The sequence below is a fragment of the Microtus oregoni genome, unplaced genomic scaffold (genome assembly GCF_018167655.1).
Source record: "Microtus oregoni isolate MIOR12 unplaced genomic scaffold, Mior012 000132F_ref0000261, whole genome shotgun sequence".
Lineage (NCBI taxonomy): Eukaryota > Metazoa > Chordata > Mammalia > Rodentia > Cricetidae > Microtus > Microtus oregoni.
In genome coordinates this window covers 870,910-893,892 of record NW_024544775.1, presented here as the reverse complement: position 1 = coordinate 893,892, position 22,983 = coordinate 870,910, and the positions used below count along the sequence as shown (strand labels likewise).

At 38.4% G+C, this 22,983-nt stretch overlaps 1 protein-coding gene across 1 annotated transcript; it reads right to left on the bottom strand.

Moving 5' to 3' along the window:
- Window positions 1-66: 66 nt before the first annotated feature.
- LOC121444569 (coiled-coil domain-containing protein 152-like) lies at window positions 67-22,395 on the bottom strand. Its single transcript, XM_041646401.1, has 8 exons — window positions 22,309-22,395; window positions 19,329-19,434; window positions 14,031-14,099; window positions 11,806-11,870; window positions 3,732-3,834; window positions 2,439-2,566; window positions 476-559; window positions 67-189 (listed from the first exon to the last, which is right to left on the bottom strand). The coding sequence occupies exons 1-8, from the start codon at window positions 22,393-22,395 to the stop codon at window positions 67-69; spliced, it is 765 nt and encodes a 254-aa protein (XP_041502335.1).
- Between the last annotated feature and the right edge of the window lie 588 nt (window positions 22,396-22,983).

Below are 22,983 nucleotides of genomic sequence, written 5' to 3'. Positions count from 1 at the left end.
AAAACAGAAGTGAATTTTAATGCCTTTAAAGAAACTAAGTTGTAGCTAAAGCCTAAAGTGCTCTGCTCAAAACCGTCCCCGAGGGGGGTGGGAGTTTTTGGCAGCTGCGAGGCGCCGCTCCAGGTCTCGGATAGTGTTCTGGAGACTCGCAATCTCCTTGCTCTTTTCCTCTTGAAGATGTTGAAGCTTCTAAATGAAGCAGAAGAAAGGCTGTCATTGCAATTTAGAAGTAAGATTAAGTATAAGGAAAGACAAAACAACAATCAAAACACACCGGAGGCTTATATTTTTAAGACTATCTTACTGTGAAAAACCTATAGCTTCACTTTTGTGTGATTGAAAGGAAAAAAACTGGTATAAGGCTACAAAACTAATTTACTATATTTAAAATAAACATTAGGAAATAAATGTTCATAGGAACACATTGATGCAATTAATTTACTGAAGACAGAGTCATGGGACAAAATGCACCTACCCTTCTGTAGATACTCTGCGGCAAAATAGTAGCATCCGGATACGACTTTGATTTAGTTTGAACTCTTGCTAGTTTTGTGTCAAACTGAACCAAATTCAAGAAAAGAAAGTCATTAAGGCTATTGTGGTTCAATACTCAGAAACAATGTTTCTACAGAAAATGTATACCAGCAACATCCTTTGCTATATATTTTGTAATTGAACACACTCTAATAGCAGACAGAAAAGTCTTTATGAAACAATTTGAAAAAAGAACAAAGACTATCCAAACAAGATTCAGCTAGATGGTGGGTTAAAATTGTTTGGGGGGCTTTAAAAGAGGGTCAAAAGCCTGGGTGCTACCTCTAGAGATAGCACGGTACTTTTCCTCTAAATACCATTGCTCTCCCCCATTCCATGTGAGGCATACTCTTGATCTCCAAGTAGAAAACGTTTCCCGTCACTACAAAAATCCCCTGTAATCCACAGTCTCAGGAGATATGCTCACAGATCTTTCAAACTTTGAAGCCAAATATTAGAAATTGATTTAGTCAATTCAGGCTTTTTTTTGGATTAAATTGAGTCAAATTAAAAGATCTGTATAGCCTATTCTTATAAGCCTTTTTTTTTTTTTTAGTTTTTAGAGACAGGGTTTCTCTGTAGCTTTGGAGCCTGTCCTGGAACTCCCTTTGTAGACCAGGCTGGCCTCGAACTCACAGAGATCCGCCTGCCTCTGCCTCCCGAGTGCTGGGATTACAGGCGTGCGCCGCCACCGCCTGGCCCATTTTTAAAGCACAATGTTCCACTATAGTTCTTCCTTTTAGATGAACCTTAGTGTGGCCTCTCAGAAAACTAGATAAGCTTTCCATGAGATTGTGTTCTGGCTTTAGGAGAGAACTGGAGTTATAATGAAGATACACAAAGACATCCGAGTACTAGTCAAATAGTATAATCAGACTAGTCTATTGGCAGATCCCAGATAGCAAATAAAACACAAATTCCTAACTGAGAGATGGTAAGTTGCGGGTACATCTTGAAATAAGGCCCGCTGTATTTCAGTTGGCAATCCAGCCCTCTCTGTGGATAGACTAGCCTAGGAGGCAGAGGTGACCCATCAGCCCTCTCTGTGGATAGACTAGCCTAGGAGGCAGAGGTGACCCATCAGCAGCTGTCTAGCAGTGCAGTAGCAGCAACAGCAGTAGCAAAATCCCTCTGAAGCAGTGTAACCCTTTCTGTCCCCAAATGTTACCTAAAAGCACCCTAGGCATTGCAACGTTCCTGGAAAATAAAGAGTAAATTATTTTAATTAAGCTCTGTGAATTTTTGCATAATGTAATGTCAAAGTAGAGATGGGTGGAAGTCATGGCATAATACTGGAAGAAGAGGTTGGTAGAATGTAGAAAATATGCAAAAGACAAATACTTTGTTAACACATCAGTATCCATGAGATTCTGACATTAGTGGAATAAATAGTTCATTGAAAAGAAAGAAACTACAAAACTTATGAGATATACTTATTTAAAGTACATATACAAATGTTTCAAAGAAGTTTTGTTTGTCTCTAGAATATATGTTTTCCTGGAACTATATTAGAGAAATTTGCCTGCTTTTATCCCATATAGAACAAAAGGGTTCCGTGATTTCTTCTGGAGAGAAATTTTGCCAAAGATTTGTTGTACTCTTGCCATGCTGGCGTGGTGGCTGTGCGCCTCCTGTGTGGAGCAGACTGTAAAACAGCTAACTCCCGAGTTGCTCTCCTCATTCTCAGAGGAAGCAATGTCCTTCCTGGAAGTCAGGACCTTCTTTTGATCAAGCCTATGACTGGTAGCCTGCTGACTGAGCGCTGCTCTTGCTGGAGAATGAGAATGCGTGGAGCCTTCTTAGAAGGTTCTATCTAGTCCTGAAATTGATGTCACTGCAATAGGAGACAAAGCATGGTTAGACTAAGGAACACACTTGTGTTTAGCAGACTTGCAAGCACCTACTTCTAGATGTAGTTTGAGTATTTCGTTTTGCTTTTCCTTCTCTTGAGTTCTTAACTTTTCATTTAACTCTGATATTTCCATCTCTTTCTTTATCATTAATTCTTTGTGCTTTTCTTCATTTAATTCAACTAAGTAAAACAAAAATAAATTTAGTCATTTAACAGTTCAAAGTTATGTGCTTCCATTTATTATTTTTTTCATTTGCTTATTCAGCATGTTTATTGATCACATGTGTACCAGGCATTATACTAAACATCCATACAGAATATATGTGTCCTCTGTTTTCACTGAATTTCTGCTTTGGGCTAGGAGGCAGCCATTAATTACAGCTGTGATTGGGACAATGCAGGAAGAACATGCAAAGTGTTGGCAACTTAGGGGAAACTATTACTTTTCCCATCACTGTAACAAAATACCCGAAAAGAAGCCACTTAGGGGAAGAAAGGTTTGTTTTGGCTCACAGTATTAGTAGATTCAAGCCACCGTGTGGAAAAGACACACCATGAGTAGGTCTGTAGTGCTGGCAGCCTGCAGTGGCTTCTTGATCTCAGTGGACCAGGAAGCAGACAGATAATATGAAGTCAGGTTGGACTGTAAACATAAGGTTTCCTGCCCATGACACACTTCTTCTAGGTAGGCTCTCCCTCCCAAAGGTTCCACAATCTCCCCAAACAGCACCAACTGGGGACCAACTGTGCAAACAGCCAGTGGGGACATTTTACATTCAAAAGGTGAGAAAATTGTTAACCAAATAAGCCTAAAATGGAGGGGCCTTTCTCGGGATGCTATCTCTAAGGCAGAACATCACATAAAAAGCCGTTTCTAGGTACAGGTGTTAAAACAAATGAGAACTGTTGAGAGAAGTGCTGGCTCCATCTTAGGAGAAAGAAACCAGAGGTACAAGATGGACTCATTACCCAAGATCACTTTACAGTGTGGTTTTAGCGGGAAACCTGGCTTCCCAGCTATTATTTGCATGCATGTGGTCCCCTAGACTGCACAGAGCACATCCATTTGAGGAGTGGTGGTTTGAATGAGAATGGCCCCATAGGTTTATGTGTTCAAATGCTTAGTTACCAGGGAATGGAACTATTGGTCCACATTAGGCAGAATTGATAACAAACATGAACAGACTTAGAACTATTATATTTATGTTGCATAAATATACAAAACTTAAATTAAAATGTATCAAGGTGTGTTCATTCAAGAATACTATTATTGGAAAAAATAATATGCACCTTTAAATTGCTGCACAATATGTCAGAACTCAATAAATTAAAAATGTAAAGTTACCTTTTTTCTGCATATCCTGATAAAGTTTGCTCATTTCGATTTTATGTCCCTCCTCTTTGATTTTCATTTCACTTATGAGTTTGGAAATACTGTTCTTATATTCCTAGACATTAAAATATATTCATTTTCAATGTAATAATTAAAAAGATTAAATTCCCAGCTAACATTAATTTTGGCATGCAACCATATCCAGTGCTTTTTATTATACACAAATAACAAGTTTTATTATCCACACATATAGATCACTGTGCCTTGTTCATATGTGCACCCATTTCCTGTCCCTCCCTCAGCTATTCCTTTTCCTCTCTCAAGACAGCCCCTCTTATGCTGAAGACACACCCAGATTCTGCGTAAGAGATTTTGCTGTATTTTGTTTGACTTCCTCCTTGTTGTGGTGTGAATGTGGACTAATCCCACATGCTCATGTGTCCGGATGCCTGACCACCAGACAGGAATCCTGTTTTCAGAGATCTTGGAACTGTTAGGAGGCACTTACACAATGTGTAAAGGCTTATCACTGTGGGTAAATCTTGAGATTCGCAGCCTGTCTCTACTTTCTGCTCAAAATCTGCTTCCTGACAGGGGCTGCAATGTGGCCTGTGGCCTCAGTTCCTTGTTCTTTCTCTGCTGTGACCAGATGTGTTCTCCAAACTGTGCGCCTAAAGAAAACTTTCCTTCTTTAAACTGTTTCTTGTCAGGTACTTAGCTGTGGCAGCAAAAGTACTGATGTGTATTATCTTTCCTTGTTCCTCCTCCCCACTTCCTCGAGACTCCTTTTTCCTCCACGTTGTATTGTACCCCTTCTACTCTGTTCCTCTCTCTCTCTTTCTCTCTCTCTCTCTCTCTCTCTCTCTCTCTCTCTCTCTCTCACACACACACACACACACACACACATACACACTCACTCACAACACTCTCACATACTCTTCTACAACACACACGCATGCTCTCTCTCTCACTTACTTAAACTGTGTATATATTCCCATTCCTAGCCTCATTTTACTCAAGTCTTTGTTCAAGACATTTTGTTTCCACCTTCATGTCAAATATATGTGCATGATCTTATGCATTTATATAAAATCTAGGAAGCACAAATGAAAGAAAATATAATGATATTTGTTTTTAGAAGATTGGTTTAATTTAATATGATTATCTCCAGTTGTATCCATTTCCCTACAAACAACCTAACTTCATTTTTCTTTATGGCTGAAAAAAGATATCACTTTATATAGATACATTTTTGTTTGTTTCTCTCTTTCTTATTAATTAACTAATTAGTTAATTTTCTCCAGCGTGATCACAGTTTCCCCTCCCTTCCTCCTCTTCTCCCAGTCCCTCCTTGCACGTCTCTCCCTCTCCCCATCCCTTCAGAAAAGTGCAGGTCATCCATGTTTATCAACCAGTCACAGTTTATCAAGTTGCAGTGAGACTAGGTGCCTCATTAATGCCGGACAGGTAATCCAGCAGGAGGAAAGGGTGCTAAGAGCAGGCAACTGAGGCAGAGGCAACTTCTGCTCCTGCTGCCAGGAGTCCCACAGGAAGATGAAGTCATGCAACTGAACACATGTGCAGAGAACCCAGGTCAGTCCTATGCAAGTTCTCTGGTTGATGGTTCAGTCTCTGTGAGTCCCCATGAGCCCAGGTCAGTTGACTTTGTGTGTTTTCTCGTAGTGTCCTTGGCCTCTCTGGTTCCCATAACCCTTCCTCCTTTTCTTCCACAGGATTCCTTGAGCTCTGCCTAATGTTTGGCTGTGGGTCTCTGCATCCGTTTCCATCATTTGCTGGGTGAAACCTTTCTGATGACAACTGGGCTAGGTACCATCTATGAGTATAGCAGAATATCATTAGGAATCATTTCATTGACTTTGTTTCTATAGTGATGCCCAGGTGACGTATAGGATTCTCTCCTGAGTGTTTCAGCCAGTGAGGGGCAGGACCAGTTCTCCGTAGTGTTGCAGCTAGTGAGGGGGTGGGGCCAATGCTGTACAGTCCTGTCCTCTTGGTTTTGGTGGTATCAGGGGCCATGGACATCAAAAGAGATGCATCAGAGCTATGAAACCAGATATGGGTCCTAGGAGCAGCCCAGGCCCAGACATCATCATGGCCCTGGGTGGTTATCAAGGCACCCATTTCAGCCCACTCCTCAGCTCTTTCACTTCTCCAGGTCTACCTTTGACCATAGCATATGAACATACAGTCTTTCTCGCCCTCTCTTCCAGAACACACCATATATTTGCTCCCCATAATAGTACCCATCTTTCTGGCATGGTCCGGAGCTGTTGCTGAAGTTCCCTCCTGTGCCTCATTTTTTAATATGATGTCTAGTTTCTGGAGTCCTTTATATATTTTGGAAATCAGCCCTCTGTCAGATGTGAGGTTGGTGAAGAGCTTTTCCCATTTTGTAGGCTGCCATTGTGCCCTTTTGATGATTTTCTTTTCCTTACAGAAGCTTTTCAGTTTCAGGAGGTCTCATTTATTAATGATATATATTTTTAAATCCATTACTTTACTGTTGGATATTTAGGTTGGTTCTATAACTTAGTTATTATGAACAGTGCTACAATAAATACTGATGTACAAGTAATTCTATGATTTGATGATATAGAACCTCTTTGGTAAATAGCCAGGAACGGTATAGCAGGGTCATATTGTAAATGTAGTTTTAGTTTCTTGAGAAACCTGCACACTGACTTCCATGGTGCCTGGACTAGTTTATATTCCCACTAGCACATATAGGGGCTTCTTCTTGTTCATGTCCTTAGTTACTTTTTCTAATGCTGTGAAGAAACACCATAAAACAAGGCAACTGATAGAAGAAAGAGTTTATTGGGGCTTGCTTACAGTTCATGATCATCACAGCAGGGAGATGGAAGGAGGCAGGCAGGGTCCTGGAGAAGTAGCTGAGAGCATATTCTTATCCAAAAGTAGAAGTCAGGAGGGAGGGAGTGAGTGAGTGAGGGAGGGAGGGAGGGAGAGAGAGAGAGAGAGAGAGAGAGAGAGAGAGAGAATGGTGCACATGTATGTAGAGGTCAGAAGACAACTACCTGGAGGTGATTCCACTTTTACATGGGTTCTGGGGATTAAAATGAAGTTTTCTGGCTTGCTCGACAGGCGTGTGCTTTAACCTCATTGGCCTTTGTACAGATTTTTGAGAGCTCTTTGTGTAGTCTAGGTATTGATCCTGTCTGATGAGCAGGTAGTGAAGGTTTTCTTCCATTTTGTAGGTTATTTCATTACTCAACTGTTTTCCTTGCTGTAAGAAGACTTTTAACCCCACGAGGTGCCATTTATCTGCTGCTGGCATTGTTTTCTGGAGTGGCCACTGAAAAAGTCCTTACCTATGCTCTATCTTTATTTGTTTCCCCAGGTTTTCCTCTAACAGCTTTAGGATTTCATGTTTCACACTAACCCTTCAGTCCAATTGGAGGTGATTCTTGTGGAGGTTGAGAAAGGTAGTTAATTTCGTTCTTCTTTTCCTGGACATCCAGTTGTTGAAGAAGTTGTCATTTCTCTAGTATCTACTTTTGACATCTTTGTAAATAACCAGGAGCCTAAAGTTGTGCGGTTGTGTATCTGGTCTATATTTGGGTTCTTTATTCTAGTCCGTTGAGCCACATGCTTGTTTTTGTGCTAGTACCATGCTATTTTTTTTTATTACTAAGGCTTTGCAGTATAACTTGAAATTACAGCTGAGATTTTGTGCAAAACCATGTGTGCATATATTTGTGAGCATGTTCTTTTGACAAATGGTTTATAGTTATTCCTAATATTCAGTGGTATTGAGAAGGTAAAACAAAACAAAGACTTCAGAAAAATCTAGATGTACTGGCTGGTGTGTCTATAATTAAATACAATTACTCGGTGAGATGAATGATGATTGGTGTTGTCGACTTGACAGAACCTATAATTACCTGGGAGATAGGCCAGGGTATGCCTGTTAGGGAGTATATTGACTACGTTAATTGATATGGGAGGACTCATTTTAATTGTGTGTGTATGTATGTGTGTGCATGTGTGCATGTGTGTTCTGGTCTATAACAAGTATTGAAACCAAGCAAACACTTTTTCACCCCTGTCCGTCTCCTGGCTGTGGGTGATAAGACCAGCTGCTTCTAGCTCCTGCCCCTGCCTTCTCAACCATGAAGGTATAGTGGATTTTTGATCTGTGAGTCAGCACAAATCCTTTCTTCATTAAGTCCTTTTGTTAGTGTCTTTTGCCACAGCAACATAAAAATAGCCAGGACAACTAGTTTAAATGCACAGTCTAGACTACCATTTGTGCTATTTATCCTGCTACAGGAGTTGCAGGATTGACCAAACCTGTAAGATTTTTAGATGTGATTAAAGCTGGGCAGAGTCAATGCAGAGAGAACCTCAAAGCTGGCTATTTTACCCATTTGTGTGTACCCAGGTTTCTAGGGCAACTAGAAGAGGCAACAGAATGTTCCCTATAAACTACATGAGGTGAGTAAGTCACTGTTGCTCTAAGAAGCGTGAGAAAATTCTATGTACCTTTCCACCTGCAGATGCCACTACTAAGTGGAAAGCATGCATCAATTTGATAAAATCCATAATTTCACTCCAGCTTCTGGGCATAAGGGCTGTCATACATGTAGACTGAGGTAGGCTCTAACTTGGTAGGGAGTGAGGGAAATCTTTCTTATTATATTAGCCTGTGTAAGTCCAAAGGAATAATACCTTCTTTTCCTTAATAACGCCAATCCTGCCTTTTTACTTAGTTTCTGGAAACTTTAAATTATAAGGGATAGCTTCTGGCTGTGTTCTTGTCTCATGAAACTTATGAATTTTCTATGTGTAATGTACAGAATCACCTACCAACTATTTCTATTAAGCATCTTCCATTGTTCCTAAGAAGTGGTTCTCCATGAGTTTTGGTTTTAGCATGAGGGTCCATATTAGTAAATTATCATTGCATTGAGGTCATGTAAGAAGTATACTTTGGGCAAGTTGTTTAAAAAATTAAAAATGGATTGTGGTGCTTTATACTTTTCACCCCACTGAGTTATATATAGGAAGAAGCATGGTCAGTCTTGAAGTTTTAGAAGGGAAAGGGTAAAATTTTCTGTTTCTGTACCTGGACTGCAAACTGACTCACCATCTACTGTGGAACTCGGCAGTTAAGATTTGGAAAGAAAGGAGCAGAGAAGAATTAAGGAAGGAGAGGAAAGAAAAACAGAAAAAAGTATCTCAGAGATACTTAACTGAAAGTCTAAGTCCTCCAAAAGAATAGGCGAATGCTTGTTCTTACTGGTGGGCATTACTCAGAAGTCCCAGGCTGGGTGCTAAGATAAGCAGTGTTTCCTTAAGAGCCCGTCACACAGGAACTCATTAAGTTATAAGAAGATCCTTCAAGCTAAGCCTGCACAGATTCAACATGAATTTTGGAGATCTTTGAGTTTGATATGTTGGTTCTTGGAAATGAGAAAAAGGTTATTCAACAAATCCCCTCAATGGGTAGGTGGCTAAGAATTAGCATTTTTTTTTTTTTACCTTTTTGAGAAACTGTGTTACATGTTCTGCAGTTCATATCACTACACTGTTTCTGAAGGATGGAAGTCAATGTGGCAGAGTATAATGACCACTGGAAAGAACTAATGTGTGCTCTACACGAAGTCCCCCCATTATTTGGATGGTGCAATGATTACCCAAATCACAAAGAATACAGACTCACTCTTTTATAGTAAAACAATTAAAAATATTAACCAACAGAATATGATCTAAAGTAAGTCTATTAGCACAATTGAAAACCATATAGCAAAATAATTACATTTCTTCCTGGTTAAAAAAAACGGTGTGTAAGTGGTATTAGTGCATTATGTTTTGTAAAAAAGTCTACAAGTCACAAAAGTTATCATTCATTTATTAAAGATTTTTACATATATGACATGTATATATATATATATATATTACACTTATATAATTTTTGGTGTGTTCGTTAATTAAAACAACTTGCTTCAGGAACATACCTAAGCATAATAAAGGCAATATACAGTGAATCAACAGCCAACATCACAATAAATGGAGAGAAACTCAAAGTGATCCCACTGAAACTAGGAAAGGTTGTCTGCTTTCTCCATGTCTATTCGATATAGTTCTTGAGGTTCTAGCTAGAGCAATAAGACAGCAAAAGGAGATCCAGGGAAACAAATCAGAAAAGAAGTCAAACTCTCACTATTTGCTGATAATAGGATATTATTACATAAAGGAACCCAAAATTTCTACCGAGGAACTTCTACAACTCATAAACACCTTCAGTAATGTAGCAGGATACAAGATTAACTAAAATAAAATCAGTAGCCCTCCTGTACACAGATGATAAATGGGCTCAGAAAGAAATCAGAGAAACATTACCCGTCCAATAGCCACAAATAACATAAATTATCTCAGAGTACTGTAACCAAACAATTGGAAGACTGGTATGACAAGAACTTTAAATCTTTAAAGAAAGAAATTGACGAAGACACCAGAAAATGAAAAGATCTCCCATACACTTGGGTAGGTAGAATTAATATAGTAAAAATAACAATCTTACCAAAAGCAACCTATAGATTCAATACAATGCCCATCAAAATCCCAGCAAAATTCTTCACAGACCTCAAAAGAACAATACTCAATTTCATATGGAAAAGCAAAAAGCCCAAGATAGCCAAAACAATCCTGTACAATAAAGGAACTTCTGGAGGCATCTCAATCCTTGATTTCAAACTCGACTACAGAGCTACAGTACTGAAAACAGCCTGGTACTGGCATAAAAATAGACAGGAGAACCAATGGAATTGAACTGAAGACCCAAATATCAATCCACACACCTATGAACACCTGATTTTTTACAAAGAAGCAAAAAAAAATATAAAATGGAAAAAAGAAAGCATATTCAACAAATTGTGTTGACATAACTGGATATCAGCATGTAGAAGAATAAAATTAGATCCATATCTACCACTATGAACAAAACTCAAGTCCAAATGAATCAAAGCCATAACATAAAGCTCAACATAAAGCCAACCACACAGAACCTCATAGAGGAGAAAGTGGGAAGTACACTAGAATGCATTGGCACAGGAGACCACTTCCTAAATATAACCCCAGTAGCAAGATAATGAGAAAAATAATTAATAAATGGGACTTTCTAAACTGAAAACCTTCTGTAAAGCAAAGGACACAGTCAACAAGACAAAATGGCAGAATGGGAAAAGATCTTCACCAACTCCACATTGGACAGAGGTCAGATCTCCAAAACATACATAGAACTCAAGAAATTGGTCATCAAAAGAACAGATAATCCAATAAAAAATGGAGTAGAGACCTAAGCAGAGAATTCTCAACAGAGGAATCTAAAATGGCTGAAAGACACTTAAGAAAATGCTCAACATCCTTAGCCATCAGAGAAATGCAAATCAAAATAACTCTGAGATTTCATCTTACACCTTTAAGAATGGCCAAGATCAAAAACACTGATGACAACTTATGCTGGAGAGGATGCGAGAAATGGGAATACTTCTGCATTGCTAGTGGGAGTGCAAACTGGCATAGCCCCTTCAGATATCCGTATGGAGATTTCTCAGAAAATTAGGAAACAACCTTCCTCAAGACCCAGCAATACACAATGAAGTACTACATAGCAGAAAAAAATAATGACATCATGAAGCAGGCAAATGGATGAATCTGGAAAACATCATATTGAGTGAGGTAACCCAAACCTAGAAGGGTAAATATAATAATCATTCATAAGTGGCTTTTAGACATAAAACAAAGAAAAACCAGCCTACAATTCACAATCCCAGAGAACTTAGAAGAAAAAAGGACCCTAAGAGAGACATACATGGATCTAATCTACATGGGAAGTAGAAAAAGACAAAATCTCTTGAGTAAATTGGGAGCATGGGAACCATGGGAGAGCTTTGAAGGGGAGGGGAGAGAATGGGAGAGGAGCAGAAAAAATATATAGCTCAATAAAAATAATAAAAAATATTAAAAAACTCAACTTGCTTCTTCTTTGAGTGAACAAATGCTTTTCAAGGGTCTAACTGAATACAATAGATTATAAACTCACCTGCTCATGAGATTTTAACTTTTCTTTCATAAAATCAACATTTCTTTTTAGTTGTTCATTTTCATCTGTATATAAATAATCAAGGAACATATTACTAAATAGACTTAAAATTAATTATCTGTAACATTTACATTTCTGATCATGCATGTGCTCTGGAAGTATGCTAGACACTGGGAATGCAGGAACATTAAGAATTTTTTTGCTTTTCACTGAACTTACAGTCTAGTTGTGTGGTAGATGCAACAGCTTTATTAGATAAACTTTCTCTAGTGGCACTGTGCTTGAAATTCTGTGAGAACATGTGGTGGGGCAGACCTGGGTCATCTTGATATTGAATAAGGGTTTGGGGAAGAAGCAGCCAACCTGAACTGAGATTTAAGAGGTAAGGCTTGTTCTGCCTTTGAGAACTGCATTCCAGACACAGAGAAGTGTGTAGCAGAGGAGGGAAACAATTTCAGAGGCCAGTGTGATGGCTTGCCCTTGTAATTCTAGCTCTTAGGAGACTAAGGTAGAAGGACTACTGCAAATTCTGGACCAGTCTGTGCTAAATTATAATGGGCTTTTTCTTGTTGTTTTTAATGAGCTTTATTTTATGATTGAGTTTCCTATGCTTTAAAAGTCTAGGCACCATTTTATCGTGATGAAATATATTCAACAACACTTACTGCTTCAGCTATTCTAGGCGCACAGTTCAGAGGCATTAAGTATAATGTGAGTAACCATCTTGACTTCCATCTCTGGAATTTATTATCTTCCCATAGTGTATATGCTGTGTCTATGAGACACTAATCTCTCCTATTCTGTCCTCCAGCCCTTGGTAACTTGTTATTTCCATCTCTATGAATTTTACTATTCTAGGTACCAGGCAAAAGCGGAACTAGATAGTCTCTGAGACTCTGTACTTGTTTAGCATATTTCACCTAGCACAATGTTTTCAAGTTTATGTTGTAGCATGTATCCAAATTTCACTCCATCTTAAGGATGCCTAACTGTAGTGAGCCAGACAGGATCGCCATTACAAGATGGCGCCGACATCCTGTCTTGTTGGTTATAAACAACTCCATATTTGGCTATGGCTTTGAGAGCTGCGTGTCCCCGCTTCCCGCATGCGCGGTGGATGAGGATCCTTGAGCCTATCCCGATGTGGTCTGGTGTCAGCTGTTGGTGGCAGCCAATCACAGGGCGACCCATGTGCCAATTCCCTATTTAAGCGGCTGCCAAAGTGCCCCCCCATCCCTTCGCTCCCTGCCCCTCCGCTCCCTGTTCCTCGTTTTCCCGCCCTCTCGTTCCATGCTCCCCATCAATCAAGGGCACTCCAGTAAAAGCGTGATCTGAGTGGAATCCTGATGTGGTGGTCGTTCTTTCTCGCCGGTCGAGAGGTCCGCCACACCTAACATTTCGCCCTATGCATATACCTCACTTGTTTACCCATCTGTAGATGAACACTGGCATTACTCAGCAGCTATGTTATTTTGATGGACATTTACAAAAAGGAAAAGGTTTATTTTGCTTACAGTTCTGTGAGTTTCTGTTCATGACTCTACCCATTGATTTGAGCCTGTGGTAGCACACAGTGAAAGTGCAGGGCAGGTCAAAGCTGTTCACTGTATGTGGCTGGTTTGCGATAGAGAAAAAAGAGGCAAAGGTTCTCCCCCAGTGTTCTTTCTCCTATGGGCTGAAGACAAAGTTTCTAACACATGGACACATTTTATATCCAATCTACAAGGAGGCTATTTCCACCTTTTGGCCTTTGTGATTAAAGTTGCTATGAATACTAGCATACAAAATTTTATGTATCTGATTTTTATTTTTTTTTTTGTAAATTCCTCAGAGTGAAATTTCTGAACCAAATGGTAATTCTAGGTTTCATTTTTCTGAGTAATCACTAATTTGTGATAATGGCTACATTACATTCTATCAGCAATACCAACACACCTTGTGTTTTGAGATAGAGTCTCTCAGTGGTCTGGAGTTTGCCAAGTAGGTCAGTCTAGGTGGCCCCTGAATGAGCTATAGGGCTTCACCTGTCTCTGCCTTTTACCATGCTGTGTTTATAGGCAGATACCACCATACCTGACTTTCTTTTGCTCACTCTTCCCTCCTTCCTTCCCTCCCTTTCCTCTTTTAAATACACTTTCCCTATGGATTGTACTCATGTAAGCAGTTTATTGAATTAACTATCCTCCCCCCAAACCATGATTTTAAGAATGATTTCCCCAACTTACCTTTCAAATTGTGTTGATACTGAATAGTCTCTTGTAGCCCTTTTATCATAGTATGAAGAGTAGCACATTCTAAAACATAGAAGATATATTTATTTGAAAATCATCTTGGAATCTTCTTGATCGAAAGAATTGAAATAAAATAATATTTAACTGAAAATTATGTGATCTTAATAAAGCAACCAGACATCTCAAGGTACATTACAATATACGGTGTCTCTGTTAGGGCTATTATTCCTGTGATGAAACCTGGAGGCAAGAGCTGATGCAGAGTCCAGGGAGGAGTGCTGCTTACTGGTTGCTCCCCATGACTTTCTCAGCCTGTTTTCTTATAGAACCCAGGACCACCCATGGGCGCCTCTACCTATAGTGGGCAGGGGCCTCCCCCATAAATCACTAATTAAGAAAATGCCCTACAGGCTTGCCTATAGCTTAATCTTCTAGAAGTATTTTCTCAAATGAGACTCCCTCCTCCTCACTTCCCCATAACCTGCACTTCTCTCTCCCTCCGTTCTTTCCCCACCCATTTCTCTATTTTTTTTTCTTGGGACAGGGTTTCTCTGTGTAGCCCTGGAAGTCCTGGAACTTGCTCTGTAGACCAGGCTGGCTCTAAATTCAGAAATCTACCTGACTCTGCCTCCCAAGTGCTGGGATTAAAAGCATGAACCACCACCTTTCTGCAAGCTCCCTCTTCTCTGATGACTCTAGCTTTTGTCAAGTTGACAGAAAACTAGCCAACACATACAGTAAGTATTTTAGTTCACCTTTTATGTGAAACAAATCCCAACACTTAGCAATAATTTTCTAAGGCACAGTACAGTAGAGACCGTCCCCCTGGGCCTTAACAATGTCTTCCCTGAAAGTGCTCCACACCTGGACATGTCAAGGAATCACCAAAAGTGTTTCCATGCAACTCTTCCAGGAAAGCACATTCTTAAAAAAAGAGAGTCAAGTCACATTAAATTTGTTCAAAGGTGGAGGGCCACAGCTAGTGAGATGGTGTAAGAGGAGATTTTTGTTACTGCTGAGCAATAAGCTCCTTCTCTTGGTACTCAAAACTAAGTCCTGGGCAAGACAGAGCTATGAAATCATTAAAACCCCTAAACACTGTTACAAAGCAACCTGAGTGCCAGTGGCTTCATACATAATGCAAAATACTTTCTTCAGTCATGATGATGAAAAGTATTTTGCCAAAGCTCAAAGCCTCATGACCAGTAACAGGTTCCCCATTTGTGGCCTGTCACCTTTCCTGCTCTTCCTGTCCTTGCCACCCACTCACACAAAGCTCTCCATCACATTCTCCTTTCTCCATGTTGCAATTTCCCAGTAACGGAATGATGGTTAACTACATTTCCCAGACAGGCGTTAGCTGATAACTTGCTTCACACATGCTACTGTGCTAGGTGATAGGATAAGAGAGGTGTGCTCAGTCATTACTTCATCATTTATTGTAAGGATCCAGCAATTAGTAAAATAAGGTAGCTGAAGTTCCTTTAGTAATCAGCAAATGAAAATCACCTTGCTACTCTGTGCATACTGGAGGTTTTTAAAGTATTTTTAAAATTTGAACACAAGATGGCAGGCTCACCATATTTTTACACGTTAGAAATTAGCTAGCCAAGGAATTCTTCATCAACTAGAATGCCATTCAATGATTTAGATAAAAGCTTTTCATTGTCTTTGTAAACTTTAATCTACATTATTCTTTCCCTCAGAATTTATTATGCTGTTTTATTAAAATTTTCTTGATTATTAAGCTATTTCTTAATAATTTAATGATTTTAGTGCAAATTTAGGATCTAGTATTAATTATCAATTTGTGTATTAGTAAATACTTCACAGAATAGTTTGAAATATTAAATACAATTAAAACATAACTTACAGCTTGGATCTGAAATTTCTCCCAAAGACTCATGTGCTAAATAAAGGTTTGGCTCATGGAGCCACTAGGAGGTGGTAGAACCTTGAGCCAGAATCTAGCAAGAAGTTAGGTCACTGATGTATTCCTTCAAAGGGAACTGTGGGACCCAGCTCTCTTCCTGGGTCTCACCTTTCTGCTGTGTGTCATGCCATCACGTGCTGCACCAGCCCAGAGTAGCGGTGGCACACGGTCAGAGACGACACTCCAAAGCGGTAAGCCCTAAATGATCTTGCTTCTTTTTTGGTTGATTTTCCCCAAGTGATTGTTACAGTAAAAGAGAGATAGTTAACTTAAGCCTATAAAAAAAGAGTCTACCAGTACTTAGTCTTCAACACTAATATTATTGCCCTCTTGATCACTCTTACAAAGTGTCCAAGATTGACATTCTTTGGTATTTAGTCAAGAAGCTATGCAAAAACCACCACAGAGATGACCTCAGCAGTCATATTCATAACAGCTAAAATTTGGATGAGAACAATGAGTCTTTTAATAGGCGAATGAATAAACTGTGGTTCTGCCACAAAATTCAATAAAAATAAGTTTTTTATTGAGCACAGAAACATGAAGCAATTTTAAATGCAAAGTCATAGAAGTCTGTCTGAAAAAGCTGCATATTATATGATTCCAACTATATGATGATTTGGAAAATGAAGACCTATACACAGTAAAATCAGTGAAGATCAGACATCCAGAGGGATCAAGGGAAGGGAGGATGTATAAACAGAGCACTGGGAGTCTTTTAGGGCAGTGAAACTAGTATCTGGTTTGATACTGTAATGATAAATAATATGACAATGTCATTACACATTTATCAAAATCCATAGAATGACTAACATAAGAAGTGAGCACTAAGTAAACTTTGGATTTTAACTAAATATCTCTCAACTCAGTATTGCCCCAGGAGCTGTAACAAAACAAGGTGTTGATGATAAGAAAACTGAAGAACCGAACAATATATGGGAATTTTCTATACTTTCATTAATTTTTCTCTATATATTTTAAACTTTCCAAAATGTCTGCCAATTAACAAATTCAAAATAAAATAATTTCTATTATGATTTTGACACACAGTGTCATACACTTTGAAAAAGCTTTTCCATAATAAGTACATGTACTTTTAAAGTTTTTTGTAGTTTTATCTTTCTGACATTTGCTAAAATTTTAGATGTAAAGAAAAATTGAAAATATTTATATATATTTAACTTATTTCTGATATAAAATTTTTGATTATATATTATCACTAATATACAATAGGATAAATATATATATATATAATATATGGCCAGTTACCCCTATTATCAATACTCTATATTGATATGGTATATCTGCTGTAATTATGAATCAATATTGATGTTATTAACTAAAATTCATGCTTTATTCACATTTCCATATATTAACTTCTTTTGCTTGCCCTATGGTCTTCCACCATACCATTTTATACTTATTATTTACCATGTCGTCTTAGGCTTCTGGGTTCTGACATTCTGTTTTTTTGGTTTTGATGACCTTGACAACCCTTCTTGTCATGTCCTTCTGTGGGAAGCTGCTGATGTTTACCTCATGATTAGACTGGGGTTGTGGAATAGGGAGGAAGTTTACAAAACTAAAGCATCATTTTCATCATATCATACCACATCAAAGGTACAGACAGTTAACAAGACATTGTTTCTGATGTCACTGATCATGTGGCAGAGGTAGCATTTGCCCAGTGTCAAGGTTTAGCACCATGTAATTTACACACTCCATCTTGTTATACTGTGTGCTTCCCTGCAGTAAAGGAAACGACTCTACTCGGCTGACGCTTACCCAGTGGAGTCAAGCTCCACCTATTTAGAACAAATTATTTATGGAAGTCATTTAGAATTCTGCCATATGGGAGATTTCTTTTTCCTTTATTATTTATTTATAAAAGTTGACTAAAGTTATTTGCTTTGCATTATGGGTATAATTCAATACTGTTCTTTTTCTTGCTGAAATTATCTCAGATTTGGTCATTGAGAGCTCTTTCAGTTGGTTTCTGAGTTGTTTTTGACAAATTCTATCACTATGGTTTTTTTTCTTTTCTTTCACTTTTTAAAAAACATGTTTTATAATGAGAAAGGCTCTCTCTCTCTCTCTCTCTCTCTCTCTCTCTCTCTCTCTCTCTCTCTGTCCCAAGTTGAAGTGAACTCATAATCCTCCTTTAGCTCCTCGAGTGCTGGAATCCTGTAATGTAACACCACACCTGGCTATTTTTTCTATTTGAATATTGTCTTTCTTCTGACACTACAAGATACTTCAGTCTTACAGTACAAATTTAATCCTAACCTTCACCCAGTTTTTTTTTTTATTAGAGAAGGTATTTGAAGACAAGATCTTGGTACTGGATCATTGCTATTTAGGGCTTCTCAATATGACACAGGAAGAAAATAAATGTGCTCAATGGTCAGCTCTGAAAACATACATACAAATAACATTATACAGACTGAGCAGGTTATATTTGGGGATATATATGTATATTCATGTAACAACATTAATAAAACAAAGAGGTCATGCATTTGAAAGAAAGCAAGGAGGGATATGGGAGGGTATGGAGGAAGGAAAGGGAAGAGGGAAATGATATTATTATAATCTCAAAAAATAAAAGAAGCAATAAAAATAAAAAACCCAAAAGGAAAATACAAGCACATAGTTTCATTTAAAAAATGTTTTCACATTTACCACTTTCTTTGTGTGTCTGTGCATATGCATGTTTGCAAGTAAGTGTGACATGTTAAGTCAGAGGACAATTTTGGGGGAGCTGGTGTTTTTTTTTTTTTTTGGATTTTTTTCGAGACAGGGTTTCTCTGTAGTGTTTGGTGCCTGTCCTGGAACTAGCTCTTGTAGACCAGGCTGGCCTCGAACTCACAGAGATCCCCTTGCCTTTGCCTCCCGAGTGCTGAGATTAAAGGCGTGCACCACCACCGCCCAGCTTTTTTTTTTTTTTTTGGAAGAGCTGGTGTTCTTATCCTATGTGGATCAAACTAAGTCTAGACTTGTCCACAGGTGCCTTTGCCCATTGAGCCATCTTGTCAGCGCATAGCTTCCTTTTAAACTCTTAAAACTGGTGATCCATCTTACATTTACTTACGAGGAAATCAAGTTTTGCCCCACATGGTTTTATAGACTTGTACTGAACCTTCAATTCGCCATTTGTTACATGGGTAGTGTCTGGCAGAAGACTTAACTTTCTTCATCCTAGGTTTCTGTCATATTTTGGAGGTATACTAAAAAAGCACAATGAGACAACGGTCTGAAAAGTACTATATGCACTTAAGGTAGGTGCCACACAGGGCATAAGGTCAGTCCCTGTAGTGAGCACCTCATTGGACTACTATTTCCACAGGCAGTGGAGGACTGACCTTCTTTTATCGTGGCCTCTTTTGTTTGCATTATCTTTAATAAACTATTACTCTTCTCCAGCTGAATATCCAAACGGTTATTCTTTCCAGTGGTTTCTATCATCTTCTGCAGAAGAAATTAGGAGCATGTTAACACAAAACAAATGGCATTATTTTGACTCTTTTGCTAAGACAAATATGAAGACAAATAAGAACAAAACCCACTTAACATCTGAAAGTCTAATAACTGAATATGGGATATAATTTTAAACAAACTAGTGTACTGAGCCTTCAATATTCCCTTTTTTACAAGCATAGCCTCTGGTAGCAGACGACTTCCTTTATTCTAGGTTCTCATGTACTTAAAACTATGCTAAGCAGAGTGCAATCAGACAAGGGTCTGAAAAGTTCTACGTGCACTTAAAGTAGGTTACACTTGCAGGGCACCATGGCAGTCGCTGTAGTGAGCACCCTCACTATAATTATGACTTCCTGATCTATTTTCTATTTTAAAAATAACATGGTAGGGTTGGCGATGCAGGCCAGTGATAAACTGCTATGTTAACATTCATGAGGCCCCCTTACACACACACACACACACACACACACACACACACACACACACTCATAGAAAGGGGCATGGCAAAATATTAAATGAGCCTGTTCTAAACAAGAGGAAAATATGACCTAGTCTGAGCACCTTTCTTTCAATTATTTAACCTTTAATTACATGTTAATCAAAGGCATCTACCAAGCATAATGGTAGATGCCTACAGTCAGCCTCTCTGGAGGCTGATGCAGGAGGATGTCCTGAGCCCAGGAGTTTAAGACTAGCCTGGAGATGACAGTGATGTTTTGTCTTAAAACTTTTCTTTCCAGACGACTTTATGATGATATAAGTACACTATTTATTCTGTTCTGCACTTAGCTGTTCCACTTAGCACTATTATCTGGGAGACAATATCACAAGCACAAATCTACTGCATTCTTTTAACAGCTATTCTGAGTCTTACTTTTGAAGCTGCTATTAGGGAAAATTTTGTTGTTTATAATTTTTCTATTATAGACAATAAAGAAGCATTCTGAATATGTCTCTTTGGTGTCTTTGTTAAGAGTACAATAAGCTTCCTTGTATTCTTCAAGTACATCAATTCATCATTGATCTTGTGCTTCTGCACCTCTATTCACTTCCCCATTTTATCTTCAGCAGCTCACGCTGTATTACTTCATCTGCATTACCATTTATGTATTTCTCTAGGAGGTAAAATTCTAAATGTCAGAATACTATATCAAATTAAGAAATGAACAATTATTTCTTTTTAAGACACTTGAGAATATGATAATGTATTTCTAATTTATGTCCAAACATATGGCACTGATTCCTTTTTCACAAGAGTACTTATTTCTTTTCCCTGTTGCTATATTAATTTCTGGACTAAATTTTAGGTTATGAGAAGGAAAAGAGATAGGAGAGGAGAAAAATTAAACACATGTATGTTCTATATTATAATTAATCATCATGGTAAGACTGAAACATGAACCTATTTTACTTTCATTAAAACTATTTTAGAGTTTGTGGGCATTCTGGCATTCTCTTAACTTTAGCAAAAATACATCAACTGTTTGTTTCCTTGTGCTAGGAACATTTTTATATATTGGTACAAATAAGATGAAAAGAGAAAGGGCATTATGGAAGAGAAAGCAGAAAGAATGTAAGAGTCAGAGGATGAGGAAGAGAGTTGTAAAACCCTGTTCTCTGGACAGGGACAGGACATGGCTGTTGTACTCATGACTCATAGCAGCCACAGTCTGTACAAGATCAAGGCAGTCAACATTCCAGTGGGAGTGGAAACGGACCTATGAGGCTCTCCTTCTAGCTGAGGAGCTCCTCCTCACTGATGGTCGGGTGTGTCACATCCCTATGCACGCAGGAAATACTAACCAGACTTAGTGAGCTATTAAAGGAGGAGGAGGAGAAAGAAGGATGCTGATGATGAGATGGTGGGAAGGGGAAGTCCTGGGGGGTGTTCCATGGTATGTGAGGGGGGTTTGGGTTGAATATGATTAAGAAACATTGTAAACATGTATGATATTGCCAAAGAATATGTAAAACATTAAAGTTTAAAATATAAGAAAAGATTTAGCAAAACACACTTTTGCTACTCAAATCTGATTCATTTTAAAAATTAAAATGTATGTTTGTTCAACAATGATACATTTTACTATAATATCATACAGTGGAAAAAAGTATGTTTATTGGTGTTCTCAAATTTCTGGCATAGTATTCTTTGAGATTTGGAGACAATAAATCAGCATTCCCACGAATTCTTAGCCTTCACACTTTTTTCCTCTTCAGACATGGTTTCCTTGTGTTGCCCTGCCTGTCATGGCACTTGCTTTGTAGATCAGGCCGTCCTTGAACTGAAGTTCACCTGCCTCTGCCTCCAGAGTATGTGAATTAATTATGTGTGCCACCATGCCTGGCCACACTTTTATTATTTAGCTAACATAGCTAAAATTCATGTCTGAAGACTAAACTACACCAAGCCTATTAGTTCTTACAAAGAAATACAGCCTACAAAAATAGTCAAACAATGAAAAACGTAACTTAAAATTTGGGTCTCCCAGTAAGCAAATAGCTGCACATAGAAACAAATACAGACACTGCCTTATGTTTTTAAAATTAAAGCCTTTGCTTATTTTTATTTTATGTCGTGAGTGTTTTGCCTGCATCTAAGTGCACCATGAATGTATAGTCCCTGTAAATGCCACAGGGGGACGGTGTATCTTCTGGAATTGAAGTTACAGACAGTTGTGAGCTGCCGAGAGGGTGTTGGGAACTGAACTCTCACCCTTAAGAGCAGCCAGTGTCCCTAACTACTGAGCAGTATCTCCAGACCTGGGTCACTTTTTTAAAAAATGAATTCCCTTTCTTCCCAGTTCCTCTCCCTGACAAAAATCTTTGTTTCTCTGCGGCCACTTGCTATGTGTCTTTACATACCTTTTCTATCTGTGAGAAGTCCTCTATCAGTTTGTCAAGATTCACATTGCTAATCTTTTTCATACTTTCTTCATTGCTTTGAGCCATGCCTGAAATAACAAAGAGTAGACAATACTAAGGAAGACCCAGAGTATTGCAGCATTGGTCGTAGTTCAAACACTAATTATCCTCTGAGCTCCATTTTACTTGGAGGACTTTTGTTATACTCAGTATTAGCAGAAGTGAAATGCATTGTTTTCTCTACTCTTTACCACACCCACCTTTGCCAATTTTTCTCTAAACACACCTAAAATTTGTAGGGTTATGTATACATGTAGAGAAATTACTTGCTTCCAATATTTAATAAAATCTACTAATGCCACTGCCTAACACTCACCTCTCTGCATATCAGCCTGGCTGGACTTAAATCCAATCTATTATCCAATCTGAGGTGTGACTTTAAAGGTAAGCATTCTCACTTGATATGCTAAACATGCTTTTTAAATGCTATGCCACAGATACCTTGTTAGCTTGCGTATGTTTCATATTTTGTCTGGCAGCATGTTTATTAAATAAATGATACATAGAAAATAATGTGCTCACACAAATGTTTCTGTATTTCTATGCTTTTCCATTTTTTCCTGTTTTTTGGGATATGATTAATTTTTAGTAACAGCTAAGAACTGAAATAAGCAA